This window comes from Triplophysa rosa, linkage group LG8 (genome assembly GCF_024868665.1).
Source record: "Triplophysa rosa linkage group LG8, Trosa_1v2, whole genome shotgun sequence".
Lineage (NCBI taxonomy): Eukaryota > Metazoa > Chordata > Actinopteri > Cypriniformes > Nemacheilidae > Triplophysa > Triplophysa rosa.
Window position 1 is genome coordinate 24,999,945 of NC_079897.1, and position 15,659 is coordinate 25,015,603.

The 15,659-nt window shown below is 36.3% G+C and overlaps 1 protein-coding gene across 1 annotated transcript; it reads right to left on the reverse strand.

The window, feature by feature from the left end:
* Positions 1-2,248: 2,248 nt before the first annotated feature.
* pnp4b (purine nucleoside phosphorylase 4b) lies at positions 2,249-13,586 on the reverse strand. The gene is made up of 6 exons (XM_057340578.1): positions 13,556-13,586; positions 12,441-12,613; positions 9,727-9,830; positions 5,877-6,052; positions 5,593-5,783; positions 2,249-2,489 (listed from the first exon to the last, which is right to left on the reverse strand). The coding sequence occupies exons 1-6, from the start codon at positions 13,576-13,578 to the stop codon at positions 2,251-2,253; spliced, it is 906 nt and encodes a 301-aa protein (XP_057196561.1). The 5' UTR covers positions 13,579-13,586; the 3' UTR covers positions 2,249-2,250.
* Positions 13,587-15,659: the final 2,073 nt, after the last annotated feature.

The window sequence follows — 15,659 nt, forward strand, 5'->3', positions numbered from 1 at the left end:
AATTCAGCCTTTCTTCCAGTTTTTATTTTTATTGCAGCTTTTCCCCATCAGATCCTGATAGGCTTCTGCACAGATTTGGGTATTTGTTCGGGTGTTTTGGAACACCTCCTTGGTGACAAGTCAGGACAGCACAATAAACACTTCATTCTTTGTCAATATGTGTCAGAGCTTAAATAGTTGAAGTTAAACTTAAATTCAGAAAAGGATTTAAGAACAGAGTCAGAACATCCAGATTACAGCAGAACTTTTCAAGCTCCAAAGAATGTTCGGAGGGGACCCATATTTCCTGCTGACTCCAAAAACAGGAATGCAGCTGTCGGCGATTAAATTAATTTGAACCCATCACCTTGGTTTCTGTATTTGACATGCAAAGAAAATCAAAGAAGGTTATGCCCGCAACGTCTACGCAGTCAAAACTCTTGATTAAGTAAAAATCTATTTTATTGATAGGAATACTCATTAAAAGATGGTGCTAATTAGAAGAATGACTTTTTGACCCTCAAAGTTGCATCTTGGAAGAAAAAAGTATTTAGCAAACAGTATTAATAATACAAAGATAGTCCCCCAAGATTACATAAATGTGACTAAAGGTTTTCCCTCAACGGTGATATTTATATTTACCAAAATCCAGTGAGAGAAAGTGAATGATTTAATCTCAAAACGTGTTCACGATAGCTAAATTATTCAATCAGTGTTCTTGCATGGCAATTCCTAACATCTTTTATAGCCTCATTTAGTTTCTATTATCATAAGCCTGTAGACAAAGATGAATCTGTTTTCAGAGCATCATGAAGCAAAGCTAAATTTGATTAGTTTAATTTAAAAATCAGATGAATTAGGACTAATTGGTCAGCTCGTGCAAAGTGATTTTGCTGATGTTTCATAAATGAAAAAAAGTATATTTCAACTGTCTACAGCAGTCATTTTAAAATTACAGTCATCTTGATTTGTCAGCAACATTATGTAACTTCCTCTGAACATCATTTTGTTTCTCAAGTAAAACCTGAAATCACTTGAAGGAATATAAACATGATTTTTGTATGTAAAAGACATTGAGAAAGTATAAGTCTGTTACCTGTCCACAGTATTATTGTAATTTTATTGGTTCTCAAAAATGTAGAATTAGATGTAGAATCTAGGGCTGTCACAATTATGAAATTTGGCTGACGATTAATTGTCTAATTAATCATTGCGATTATGACGATTAATTGTCTGTTTTAGAGCTTTGACTTTTAATTCTCATACATTTTTTTATTCAGCTTTGAAACGACCATATTGTTCTGAATATAAAGACTATGTTCTTTTTCTTGGAAATACATAGGAAAAAATTGGGTCATCATACTTGAGGTTTAGGCTTTTCCTGTCAATAATACAACCGCCAAATACTTGTAAATGAAGTAAATTGATCAGGAGTGAATTGAAGCCACCATTAAAATGCTGTCAGTCATAGAAAAGCTTCTAGTCTGTTTTTTTCTCACTTGCAAGACTACAATAAAAGTTGACTTCTATGTTAATGAGATTTTGGTAGACTGGTTTTCACACTGAAATAATATTAAATTGTACTGCAGTTTTTTTTAAGTGATTGTGTTGTGGTGGTACATTTTACAAGTATTACCGTGCTTCAGTTACAATATATACGATAAAATATGCAATATGCAGATGCACTACAGCTCCCCCTAGTGTCTTCTATAGAGATGTGCAATAATTGCGATGATCTGAAACCATCGCGCTGAGGTCAAACAATCGCGATGAGACGATTATTTAATAATCGTGACAGCCCTAGTAGAATGTAGAAAAACATGTGCTAGAACACAATTTTTGGGGTTGGTGGTCGTTTTTTTCTGAAGTTTGATTGCATATAATCTATGATAAATTTCTATATTTTATAAAATGTCACCTGGATCCATCTTGGGGCCCCCTGGTCCCAGTTTGAGAACCACTGTCTAAACGTCTTAACATGGATCCTTTAAGATCTTCGCGTTGACGTCTCTTCCGTCAGCACCTGACAGATTAGTTCTGACTTCTATCTCTTTTCTACTCTCTATCCATAAAAAAATCCTTAGCTTTCTATACTGTGGTGGGCTACATGAGACCAGTTTTACTGCACTTATGCATTTTGTTGTCCTTGTGTTGTTCCGATTGTTTCCATTGTTTACCTCATTTGTAAGTCGATTTGGATAAAAGCGTCTGCTAAATGACTAAATGTAAATGTACATAGATGATGCCCTTGATTCATCGGTCTGATTGACACTACACAGCATTGGGGTAGTTGGTATTGATGGTCTCCACTTGATGACAGCGAGCGATGAAAGTGATGAGCACGTTCTTAAGCATCTCAGCCCTCATCTTGCTGATCTGCAGTACTTCTTCGTGATTGACCTTCTCCTCCCGGCTGTAGTCCAGAGAAACCTTATTGGTGATGAGCGAAAGGCCCAGGACCCTCAGTCCACAGTGCTTGGCTACAGTCACCTCAGGTACCGTGCTCATGCCTGCAGCCACAACCAGAACCAGAGAGAGAGAAACATAATTAAATGGCACTAAGATGGCACATTACAAAAGCAGACCATGTCTGGGTCTTTCTTCCTACTTTGTAAAGACTACTGGGGTCTGGCTGGAAATATTTTTTCCGGAAATATTATTCATTCTGCTGTTAGTAATCTTAGGTCAATTATCAAAACCCACCCCTCAGGTCATCAGAGGACCAGCGGTGAGTATGTACTGCTGAGATCACTGATTAACCTAATTATATTGATTGAAGTGGTCTCTTTTGGGCCTTTGGGTGGGCCCAATCTTTATCAACAGGACAGGTCTCCTCCGTTTGCCATCTGGCACATCATTAACAAATTTTTATGAAGGACCTATTAATGAATATGCACGGCACACAGAGGAAAACAAGTTAAACCACTTCTATATGAAGAGCTCCTACCACAGACAAGTCTGATCATAGTGTGTATGTGTCTGTGTGCCCCTACAAAAATATATATACTGGAAAATATGTTGCAATATATTAAATAATGTATTTCCATATATTGGAACCAAGTGCTTATATTTTTCAATATATGAAAAGCAGAAATTACTTATGTATTATTCAATATATTGTAATGTTGCCATATATAAAGAATTAACTCAAACAACTCAAAACATGCCTGTTCTGCATTTATCTAACTAACCAATAACTGTCTATGTTTTATGTCTAAACCTTATGTTGTTCACAAAGAGGAAAGGAAAATCAAACAAGAGATCTCGTTCTCATCTCACATCTTTCTCCTAGACAGAAATTAGATCAAGTGAACATCAAAATGAGACATAAGGTTAAGTCTCTTGCTTCTCACATGTTTCTCCTGAGACAAACAAATGTCATTCTCTCATGTTTGTCTCCACTGAAATTTAGAAGAGATCTCCATAACATCTCACATTGGGCTCAGATTATTCTCCTTCAATAAAGACTCATACATTCTCAGATTTATCTCATCTAAAGTTTCATAAGAGATCTCAATAACATCTCACACTGTGCTCAGATTATTCCCCTTAGCTAGAGACCAAAACATTCTCAGATTTTTCTCCTCTAAAGTTTCATAAGAGATCTCCGTAACATCTCACCCTGTGCTCAGACTTTTCCCCTTAGCTAGAAAGTCTGAGCACAGTGTGAGATGTTATTGAGATCTCTTATGAAACTTTAGAGGAGATAAATGTGAGAATGTCAGAGTCTCTAGCTAAGGGGAATAATCTGCGCACAGTGTGAGATGTTATTGAGATCTCTTATGAAACTTTAGAGGAGATAAATGTGAGAATGTTAGAGTCTCTAGCTAAGGGGAAAAGTCTGAGCACAGTGTGAGATGGTATTGAGATCTCTTATGAAACTTTAGAGGAGATAAATGTGAGAATAGTCTCTAGCTAAGGGGAAAAGTCTGAGCACAGTGTGAGATGGTATGGAGATCTCTTATTAAACCTTAGAGGAAATAAATGTGAGAGTGTTTGATTCAGGAGATAAGTGTGAGAAGCACTATAGCAAGTCTGTATTTGATGTTAATGTAACCTCATTTATTTCTTGCAAAAACCTTAGAGATGTTGAAGGTAGATTCTATGTCATTCATCCACACCATTTCAATCAAGCACAATACATGCATTGACATATTTCAGTGATCGTGTCATAGTTTAGTGTTGATAGATCATATATATAGACCTGTGTGTGTGTGTGTGCGCGTGCGTGTTCGTGTATTTTCTAAAGATGATGCAATTCTGACTTGGGAGTACAGATATTTGTTTTGTATTTAATTTCTTTTCATTATCCTTATTAATCTATGAAAACTATTGCAAGTATGCTTCAGGTACACTTTAAATATCTTGCATTGAAAGATTGATTTTATTAAAAAATCATAAAATCCTTATCAAAAGTGCACATTAGAACACATTTTTATTTCAACACAGGCTTAATATGAAGAAATGTGCATTGTGTATAAATAGTGCTCCAAATAAAGTTTAATTATAATTTTATATTAGTAAGTCATGTCAGTAAACATGTTAATACATCTAAACTATACTTAGTATGAAATAAATGCATTTTAAATGAATTAAATGAATTTTTTACTAGGGCAACTACTACATGTTCTTTAGTAACTATTCAACTAATTATATGCAGCTGGAATTTTCTTCTTTTCGTGACTTTCTCATGTCTCACTTGTGTCTACTTTTATTTATCTTAAGAAGTTTTAGGAGAAACATCTGAGACACTGTTGATACTACAATGAGAGATAAATAAGAATCTCAACTAAGTCTCAGATATTTCTCATGTCTCAGTTGTGTCTACTCTTATTTCTCCTAATGGATTTTTAGGAGAAACATGGGAAGACAAACCTGATGCCTAAATTAGACAATAAAGATATTTCCCAAGCTTCTCTCACCACAATCTCAGTTTTCACTCTCTTAGACATCTCTCATTTGCATCTATTTTTGTTTCTCCTAAGGAATTTTAGGAGAAATATCTGATAAACTGCTGACACTTAATCAAGAAACATACGAGAATCACAACTATGTCTCCTGAGCTTAGAAAAAGCAACCAATGAGCAAAAAAAATGTCCTCTGGGCATTCTCTCCCTTGCTTCCCTTGCTTTAACCCTACAAATCAATACCGGATTTTTAAAATATAAATACAGTATTGTGCCCTATACAGTGTATTGTTACATCATATATAAAATAGCGTCTTAGATGTATTAAATGGCACCTATTTTACAGATGACAATGCCAAATGATTGCTTTATCTGCATTCTGAGCAGTTTTGAGATATTGAGCTTCAAAGTTTTTGCAAGATTTTGCAACTTTTTGCATAATGTACATAACATAAAGAAAAACATAATGTACACAAAATTGATGTGTTCATTTTAAAACATTGTTCTGTGTTATTTATTTTAACACACACGGTGTAAATAAAACAGAGATGCGTTGTCCTTACCTGAACACAAAATGTGTTGTTTTTAACTGTGTTTTGGAGCCATTTTACTATTTACTTTGTGAGGCAATATTATTAGTTGAGGTTGTAATAGTCTCTAAAAGAAAATGAATACAAACAGGAATAAGCATGCATATAGTCCATACCTACAGAATCGCTCCCCAAAATCTGTAACATGCGTGCCTCAGCGATGGTCTCAAAGTTGGGTCCGCTAACCATACAGTAGACCCCCTCGTGCACAAAATTGGAGTAGCCCAGCTCGGTCGTGATGTCTAGAGCAAGCTTCCTCAGGGCTTTGCTGTAAGCATCAGACATACAGGGAAACCGGATCCCAAACCTAAAGAGATGTACAATTTAAGAGTTCACCCTGTTCTATTCAACGGAAAGTAGCACATCCCAACTTCCCCGTCTCAATTTCCATTTAACATACCGTTCATCATTGGGCCCACACAGCGGGTGCTGTCCAGCAAACCCCGGCAAGTTAATATGATCCTTAATAACCATGATGTCTCCCACTTTAAAATCCTGACAAAGACCTCCAGAGGCATTTGTCACGATAATGGTCTCCACGCCCATCAGCTTGAAGATTCGAACAGGGAATGTGACCTGGAAAAATACCATACAACAAAGGATCTTCAGGTACTGTACGTTCACTAAACCCTTAGTACCACATGAGTTTGGCTTTCGTGTATAGCTCAAGTAAGGGCTAGCAACACCAAGGTCATGGGTTCGATTCCCAGGTAATTCATCGTTCGGATGAAAGCATCCATCAATTGCATGAAAGTAAGTAAATAAACCACATATACAGTACACACATTAAATATTAAACTGAAATTTATTATAGAAATGAAATCATATTATTAAAATAATATAGATATTATAGAAAGAGATTTACATTTATTAAGAATCTGCCAAATGCATAAATAAAAGAAAGAACACATATTCACTAACCAAACACCTTACTTTTGACTGTCGTTATTTAATTTCTATAGTACATTTTTAAATGACACCCTACACCCTATAGAAGTCAAAAATAAAACACAGCATGTCATTATAACACCAAAATACAACTACATGGCAAACTGTGCAATAGTTTTCCACAGCCAGCCACAGCTTTCAGTATGGATGAAACAAGCTTCAGTAATTCCAAACTGGGGAGCAGAATGCCATTAAGGGAAGTGTCAGTATGAGCAGAAGATGAACAATGAATTCGTAGGCTCAGTATAGCACCGCTCAATAGAGATGTCACAGTTTGTCAGTATGTTCTATGGCTGATGGTGGACGTGTGGGGCCGCCACCAGCAACACTGCCATCCCAACTGTACACCGACGGGTCAAAGAGGTGCATTTTCAGAAAATACACCCCAAACCCGCTGCCGTCTAAATCAAAGCCGACATCTTCATGGGTTAGAGATCAAAAGTCGCTTTTAATTTGATTCTCCAACGATCTAGGAACTGCGTTACATACATAGACAGTTCAATAATTACACATCACTGCCAGCTTGAGTTTTGTGCACTCAGTCATGATAATATATGGAGAATTTCATTTTGCTTTGTTGCCTAGTGCGTTGTATAGTGAAAAGAGACATATAGACAAATTATTTTAAGCTCTAATATAGTATAAACAGCAAAGCAGGTAGAAAATATCTTTAAAAATGTATAAAGCACATTTATTTGGGAAATACAAAACAACATCATGAAACCAACCAAAAATGATCCGTTTAAACAGTTTTCATCTCTTTATTTGCTTTATATGCAGTATCTGAAAGACTGAAACAACGGTACAAACTACTTTGTCCCAAGAAACACAGCAGAAGCATTCTTCACAGCAAATATCCAAGCAATCGCTTAAAGATACTAAATGCAATGCTTTCCGTTTAGCAAGTTCCCATCATACACTGTAAATGAATTGTGCTGATTATTAGTGCACATTTATTTACTTCTGATATTGTGGGTTGGAACAGACTTTCGCGATGACTCATAGATTAGAGTCAGCCAAATGCTAATGAACTGATCGCTCATTCACAAATGCACCAAACTCAGCTTGATAAAGGATGCAATAACCTGATTGGTTAGTTCGCTAATGATGCAGAGTGCATAAAGGTCAATATAAAACGGCACGTCACTGCAATGTGGTGCATTTTAGAGTAAAACATAGTATTTCTGTGCTCGATTCACTCCGCCAGGGTTCGGGAAGTTTTTTTTGAAAAGGGATTCCCGTTTCGTAACAACCGCACGCGGTAAGTCAAACTAAGTAGTATGTGTTTTGTTGGCAATCGGCGTGTAAGTGCATAATGTAAACGACACAAACTTATAGTGATGTATTGTGTGCTCGTGCTGTACTTGCGCCCCCCCTGCATGCCTCCAGGCCCTCGTCTTTTTCTGGAAATAATCGTACAGCTGTATCTGTCTTTTATAAATGTGATCAAACTAAATACTCTTCGAAGATACAAAGTATGCAATACTACTGTATAGGTACTCAAGATTAATATGAGATTGGCAGAAACTACACGTGTTACCTCATCTTTAAAAACTGACGAGACATATTTAGCCTTTTGTTCCTTGCCACCTTTGTAAAACTATAACTGCCAGAAGAAAACTTTACACTCATTGTGCAAAAAGGGGTGTGCAATATTACATGCACAGATACACACTTAAAAAAAATACTTAGACAATATTATACTATATTGGGAGCATACTATTTTCAAAATATAATGTTTTTGTATGTACCCATTTCAAACAAGGATAGTATGCACATTTGATTGCTGCACAAAGAAAAATAGCCATTATGACATTGCAGCCAAAGCAGTATTTTGTAAGGCTAGAGGTTAATAATATAGTGGTTAATAATGCACTGATGACTATACCCTACAGCGACACATTAGGAGTCAAAAGCTCGTGTGTTGCTGTAGATGGGCACGGTGACCATGACAACTAATTCTAATGCATTGTGTCATGTTGTCAGGCCTGCAATTACTAGGTTCCACTCCAGGGCAAAAAGGTTGTAGATGCAACTGTAATTTGGTAAAAAGTCTCTCTGTTCTCTTGCACAACAGACAAATTATTCCGCTGGACAGATGTGTGTACGTTTGAGATGCTGAGATACTGTTGATGAAGGATTAACCAAAAGCTAAATCAACCATTTAAAGCATTTAGTTATATTTATTCTAAACACATGGGTTTAGTTTCAAACAAATAATGAAAAATAGTGTGTTATTATGTTAGTAAGGGAATCATTGACATTGTAAAAAATATATATGGCTACATATATTAAAAACTGTATAATAAAACTGTAAATTTAGAAATGTTCCCTAGCAATAAACTGAAATAAGTTGAGGCAATAAAATAAAAAATAAAAAAACGTAAAAAATAAATAAAACATAAACTAAAACAAAAACAGAAAAAAATTAAACCAATTTAGCAAGATGAAAAAAATAAAATAAATACGAAAATTGCAAAAAACACATACATTGCTAAAAATTCAACTTAAATTGACATGAAAACTAAAAATAGAAATAAATGCTAATTCAAAATATGAATAACAATAAAAAGAAAACAAACAAAAAAACTCTGGCCTCAAGTTCTATAGTGGTGTTCACATTAATGTTTCATTTACTCGTATAAAACTTCATTAAACAAATTTTACTTATCGCATACAATATGTCAATGCATTCTGTCAACCTAAAATTAACTTTACCCCAATCTAATCAAACAAAACTGTTTTCTTTGCTAAAACGCCATTCTCCGCACACACACATTTACAGAATTCATATTTTCATCCACACAAACCCATTGACCATCACTAGCATTACCCTACAGCTGCGAGCTGGATGTTGTCTGAGCCGCTGTGATACGAGAGTGACGGGGCTGTTTGTTTCTCTGCACCTGCATTCTCAGCATTCATGCGGTGTGGTTTCTGATTGTGACAGATAAACTTAATGGCCCATACAGGAGGTAACGGCTCCGCTCTGTTTTTGCAAATAGGATTGGTTTTCATAGAGTTCTCTTGTCCTTGAGCTGACGTTATAAGGAACAATATGAAATACACACAATCCGGACATTGGTGGCATAAACTAAAAGCAGATTGACCTTTACCTCAAGAAACCACTGCGTATGCAAGTATTATAAATGGATAGGCCTACCACTTGACAGTCTATTGAGAGCCGAGTTAATGGTACAAGAATAAAAGAGAGAACATAAAAATTGTAAACATGCTGGATTTTTTGTAAATGAAAAAAATGCTTTTTTGTAAATCAGCTTAAACCATTATGTTAAGCTCACCTTGCACAATGAGTAACCCTCGTAGAGATGAAACCTTCCTTGCATGAAGACACAGGACTTGCCTTTGATGTGACCAAATACAAGACGCCCCTCATGACCAGGAACTGTGCAAAAAACACATAAAGTACATCACAGCATAGTCACAGCTTTCAACATGGCATATATTAAAAAAATATTGGGATTCCTCCCAATAAATAAAAGATTCCATATCCAGGCACTCTTATATAAGTAAAAAGTCGTTTAAAAAGCCTTTATTTCCAGGGCTAACTATTAAAAACACCAACACGTATCGGCCCTAGCAGGTCTTCATCAGGGTGTTAGACAAAGGCATATATTTGGCTGTTTCTAAAATATTTTACGTGACATTGAATTATATTATTTGATTTAAACTTTACGGGTTGGAATTGCTCTAACACAATGTAATGCATGATGCAGCGTACTGCGCTCCAAAGCTGCCTTTATATGATAAATAACCTCCCGCTGTAAAGCATTTACTCTTTGCTCTTTTCATAATATATTGCGTCTACCCAACGAAAGGAGATATCCATCTGATGATGCATTACTCTGCAATAAGTGCACAAAGGGTCACATTCTGCCATCCAATAGAGCAGCCATCTAATCCTTTTCGATAATGTAATGTTAATTGACTAATAATGATGACTTTTCCCAAGTCTCAGAGATCCCGCTGGCTTGGCTGTATTTGAAAGTTCATCGATTTGCATTTTTTTGCTCATTCAACATACTGATAGTGTCCAGCCAATCAGAAGAGTTGTTTGGTGCCGCTCATGGACGACTGCTGATGTCATCAAGGAGTGTGCATCATTAGAGGAGTAACGTTACCAAAATGATAACCCGGTGGAGGCTGCAGTTTGTTTGTGGTTAGAGAAACTCACTTTGATAGGTTGATTGAGCGCATAAAGTGAACGTGAGCTCGTGTAGGCTAAGTGTAACCTTGAATTCTGGCTGATGAGATTTCTTTGGCCCTAAAACCTGCAGCGTAATGAGGTTCTGGTGGAATAATAGCTCTATTTTTTCAAGGGCCAATCTTGCTTGAGCGTTGACAAATGGCTCTCACAAAAGGCTGAGACTGAGAGGGGGGTGTTACACTCGGCGTGAAATTTATTTCCTGTAACCTTCCAAAAATGAATGAGCAAATGAAGTTCAGCACACGCAGGCTGATTTTCATTTTAATCAGACGCCACGCAATTTGGCCAAACAATGTGTGTAATGAGAAAAGTTTGGAGATAAATATAGCGAGGCTTACAATTTTCCAATAACCAAACTTTAATATTTTAATCAGAAATGGATAATGTGCATATGCATACAGTATCTTGAAACAAAACGTGTGCTTATTGAATGTAGGTTGTCAAAAGCCAAAAATGTTCATTAAGAATGTTCCTATAGTGTGCAATGGTTGGTTTGAAACAAACATGTTGATTAAAATCGCATACCTTGGATAAAAGCGTCTGCCAAATGCATCAATGCAAATGTTATAAATGTGTGAGTGTGTAGCCATAAATCGATATGTCGCTCAAGAACAAATCAAATTCAATCAATGACAATAACACGACCCCTCTGTCACAGAGAGTTACATGATATCTGATATTATGATATTAAACCAATTTTAACAGATTGGACATATTTAAATGTTAGGCAAAGGCTATTATTCTTGTAACCGTAATCTGCTACAGGTGGTGCAAATATGATTTGATGCAGCTTCTCAAGATTATTCACCTCAGCGTATAAATATTTAAATCTGTCCGCGATATCATAGTATGAACTCCCCGTGGCAAATATTAGGAGCTATTTTTGCTCCAGTCATATTTTATTCATAGGCAGTAGTTATTCATTTTGTAGCTCATATTACCGGGAGCTGTGCGTAATTTGTTAGCCATACAATACAATGAGGGACAGAATAGAAAAACTGATTCTGATTCGTCCATGCATTAGCGCCAACTCTCCGGTGCTTTTTTACAGACTCAACATGCTGACTAAAAGGATATGTAAATTAAGAAAACATCCGCTCCATTCACTTTATTACTGCTAAGATTTCAGCGTTGCTCACTGACTTGTTTTCTATTCATTAAGGATTAAGCCAATAGAGAAAAGAAAAGCACGGGCTATAATTACCTACAACTGAGTCATATTCTTTATAACCGATATTTAGTCCAAAACAGCACTGAAGATTAAAAGGACAGTTCACCCCAAAATAAAAAATCTGTCATCATTTACTCAGCCTCGAGTTGCTCCAAAGCTGCATAAATATCTTTGTTCTGATGAACACACAGAAAGATATTTGGAAGAGTGCTTGTAATCAAACCATTTTTGACCACCATTGACTACCAAAGTAGAATAAATGACAATGGTAGTCAAGAGGTGCCCCAGAACTGTTTGCTTTCCAACATTCTTCAAAATATCTTCTTTTGTGTTCAACAAGAGATTTTTACTAATGGAGGCCAAGAACTGTTTGGTTACAAGCATTCTTCCAAATATCTTTTTCTGTGTTCATCAGAACAAAGAAATTCATCCAGATTTGGAACAACTTGAGGGTGGTATAAATGAAGACAGAATTTTCATTTTTGGGTGAACTGTTGCTTTCAATATGTGTAGAAAATCTTTTAAATCTATGCACTGTATATATTGTGCGCTTTTTGAGATTGTAATGACCCACACATGTAATTCAGCTATGTTTCCATCACTCCAGTATACAGTACCTGTGCTCACTGGGAAATTAGGAATATCCTCATAGCGGACGTCCTGTTTGTTAGAGGCGGTCTCGGCGAGGAGCCCCAGACCCGAGCCGCACACGATGGCGATCTTCGGCCTGTGTCTCGTCATGCTCAGCAGCCATTCTGTAGTCAGTTTACAGTCATCAAACGAACAGCAGCTTCAATGAGAAGAATGGGCACATAAACAGATTACCACTGCATTCAATTAAGTCCTACATGATTTTTGAAATCGAACTTACATTAAATAAGAGTTCAAAGTAATCACCCATAGTGCGTTGGATGTTACATCACAACTTAACTTCAAGGAGGCTGTAAGAGCTGCTCTTTAGTGACTTTCATGCATTAAAGGGTTAATGTGGTATCATATTTAATGTATATACCGTATATGCACTCATAGGCCATTAAACGTGAACTTAAAGGGATAGTTCACCCCTAAATGTCATCACTTACTCACGTGAGGTTAGATGATTTTGGGGTAAACTATCCCTTGAATTCGTGAGCACACTTTCAAAATACAATAACATAACGTTTGTGTGCAGATATTTATGTGCAGATATTTAAGCACTTCCCAAAACAGACGTCCACTTAAATGCAAGATGTATCAAACTTAATTTGTAATTTGACCACTAACAACAGCTGCACTGAGAAAATAATTTTATCTGATGTTCCAAATGTTCCATTAGTTGAGGATTTTATTTTTAAATTAATCAGCAGAGACCGTTTTAAGCGATTGAATTAAACAGGTAGCTGGTATAATGCAATTAAGGCTCACCTTTTTTCAAATAAAATGAAAATGTAAAAAATTGAGTCCAAAAACAATCGACAAAAGCTCATTTTCAGCATGCAGAAGTCAAATATCTATTTCATTTGCATCTCATTTGAGAATAATTTGCTCTGTTGTGACTCATCTGTGTTTGGCAGGGCTGATATATTTTTATTGGCCTTACTAATCTGATTAAACAGATAAAGGCTTTTACTCTAAGACAACAGCTGTGAATCCAAATGACATTAGCAATTCCCTTGTTTTAGTTCATTGAAGTTTTAGCTTCATGTGTTATAGGGAATGTAAATTAAATCTATAATATAAAACTTCGATTTACCATGAGTTTTCCTTGGTGTGCATGATCTCAGTCTCTGGCAGTCACAAACAGACAGCACCTAGAAAAAAGATGTGTGTGTATCCTATGAGAACAGATAAGAGAGAGAGAAAAAAGAGTGTAGACTCTCAAAGGACGGGAAAGTCTCGTCCCATTGGCTGCATAAATGGTGAGAGCTGGAAATCTCCATGTCCATTCCAAGAAATTATACCATCCCCTGAGAAACTTGACATTTCACTCACTAAAATGGAGAAAAAAAAACAGTCAGGTCCAGACAGCAGGCGTACAGGCAGTGCATTACACTGCCTTTAGTTTATAGCCCATGTGTAACTTTTATCAGAAATGTTGTAGTTAGCTCATGCATGCGGACACGACTGTAAACAGAACGAAACATGTGACAGGCATGTCTCTACAGTACCAAGGTCAGAAATTTCTACAAAACCATATTTACAGCAGTGGATTCTGGTAACTGGGAAAAAAACAAACTTGTGAGTGCAGTTAAGCACAAATGCATTATCCTAATCTGTTTGCCACATGACTCTTTTTGAACTTTATTTGCTGTGTTGAATAAAACGTGCTTTCTATCAAGGGGTTTTTTTGAGCCAGGGGTCCAAGGTAGCACCTGTTAATAAGTAAAAAACCCAGATGTGATTGCATAACAGTTACATTTCCAAGGCACGCTAACCAACAAGGACAGAAATGTGAATGGATTACCTATTTATTCTACTTGGTGCAAAGATGAATTTACTTTTTGTCATTTACATATGCTGAAAGGGAACATAAAAAAAGATAGTATATGAATGTATTGGATACATATACAAAGTAGGTGATTCACCTACAGTTTTAAGCAAAATGTACATATACTGTATAAAATATTCATATATTAACAGATTATTTAATTGATCAAAACATGTATCCAATTCAAAATAGTCACTTTGTTTCCGTGACATCTTTATAATTTGTCACACATTTTAATGTGACTTCCCCTATTGCTGCTTTGTCTTTATGATTGGTTTTCATGTGATGAGGCGTTACAGGGGTGACGGGTGAGACTGACCGTGACTGTTTGTCCAGATGTACAGTCTGCCAGCTGTCTCATCAACAGAAACTCTCCGTCAGAGCCGCAGGGTCCCTTCGGTTAAACTTTCACTGAACCAACAGGAAAGGGGAACGTGTGCGTATGGTCAAGGTAAATGTACTTTACAGGCACTGTGCCATCTGGATTCACAGGTGAAACAGGCTTTTTGAAAATGATTCCTTGTTTTGCTTTAAATGTAATTATGTCAACGGGTTTTTATAAGAGTTTACAGGCAGCAACTATATTGTATCATTACGTTTGTATTAAAACTATTGTAGTTATTAAAGTAAAACTATATATCATCATTGCCACCGTCCAGGTTACCCTAGACAACACACACACACGCACACACACACACGCACGCACACACACCTCGCTATTAGTTACTATCATTAGGAAGACTCTCCTTTGACTTCTCTATCTCACTTTTCTGTTGTACGGCCCCCTTTGTGTAGAGTGCACAATAATCTTAAACTTAGAATTGTAATTAAACCAAAAATGAATTCTGTTATACAATGCTGGAACATCATAAAGTATGATAAATGTCTATATTTCATATAATGCCACAAAATCTGTGATCCCCTGGATCCATCTTGTCTAATACATGCATGGACAACTTATAACACACCAAAGACACAGAAAAAAACGTATTGGCGCCATATGACCCCTTTAAATATGAAATCATATAAACTTCATAAACACAAATAAACATCAAAATTGTTGCTTTTGACACAATTGACACATACTGTGTACAGACATTAAACTAACACCTGTCACATTTAGATTCCCTTTCCATGTTTCATATACCAAGTGCTTTGAAATCAAAGTTGGACTTTGAACAACCTATAATGAATCATCTGAACTTTGCCTTTGTTGAGGGCAAAGGTTAATGATCCATCAAGCCTAAATTCACCGGCTGCCCTCGCTGATCTGTCAAGCCTGGAATCTCTGTAGTATCCTGTCTGGGTTTTCCATTAAAAAAACAACATGCAACTTAAAGGGATACTTCACCCAAAAATGAAAATTCTG

Excerpts from the sequence above, each read along its gene's own strand:
- pnp4b (XM_057340578.1), bottom strand. The coding sequence starts at position 13,578 with ATGCACACCAAGGAAAACTCATG. Across the intron at positions 9,831-12,440 it reads TAATTTCCCAGTGAGCACAG|TTCCTGGTCATGAGGGGCGT; the intron begins GTACTGTATACT and ends TTTTTTGCACAG. Across the intron at positions 6,053-9,726 it reads AGGGTTACTCATTGTGCAAG|GTCACATTCCCTGTTCGAAT; the intron begins GTGAGCTTAACA and ends GTATTTTTCCAG.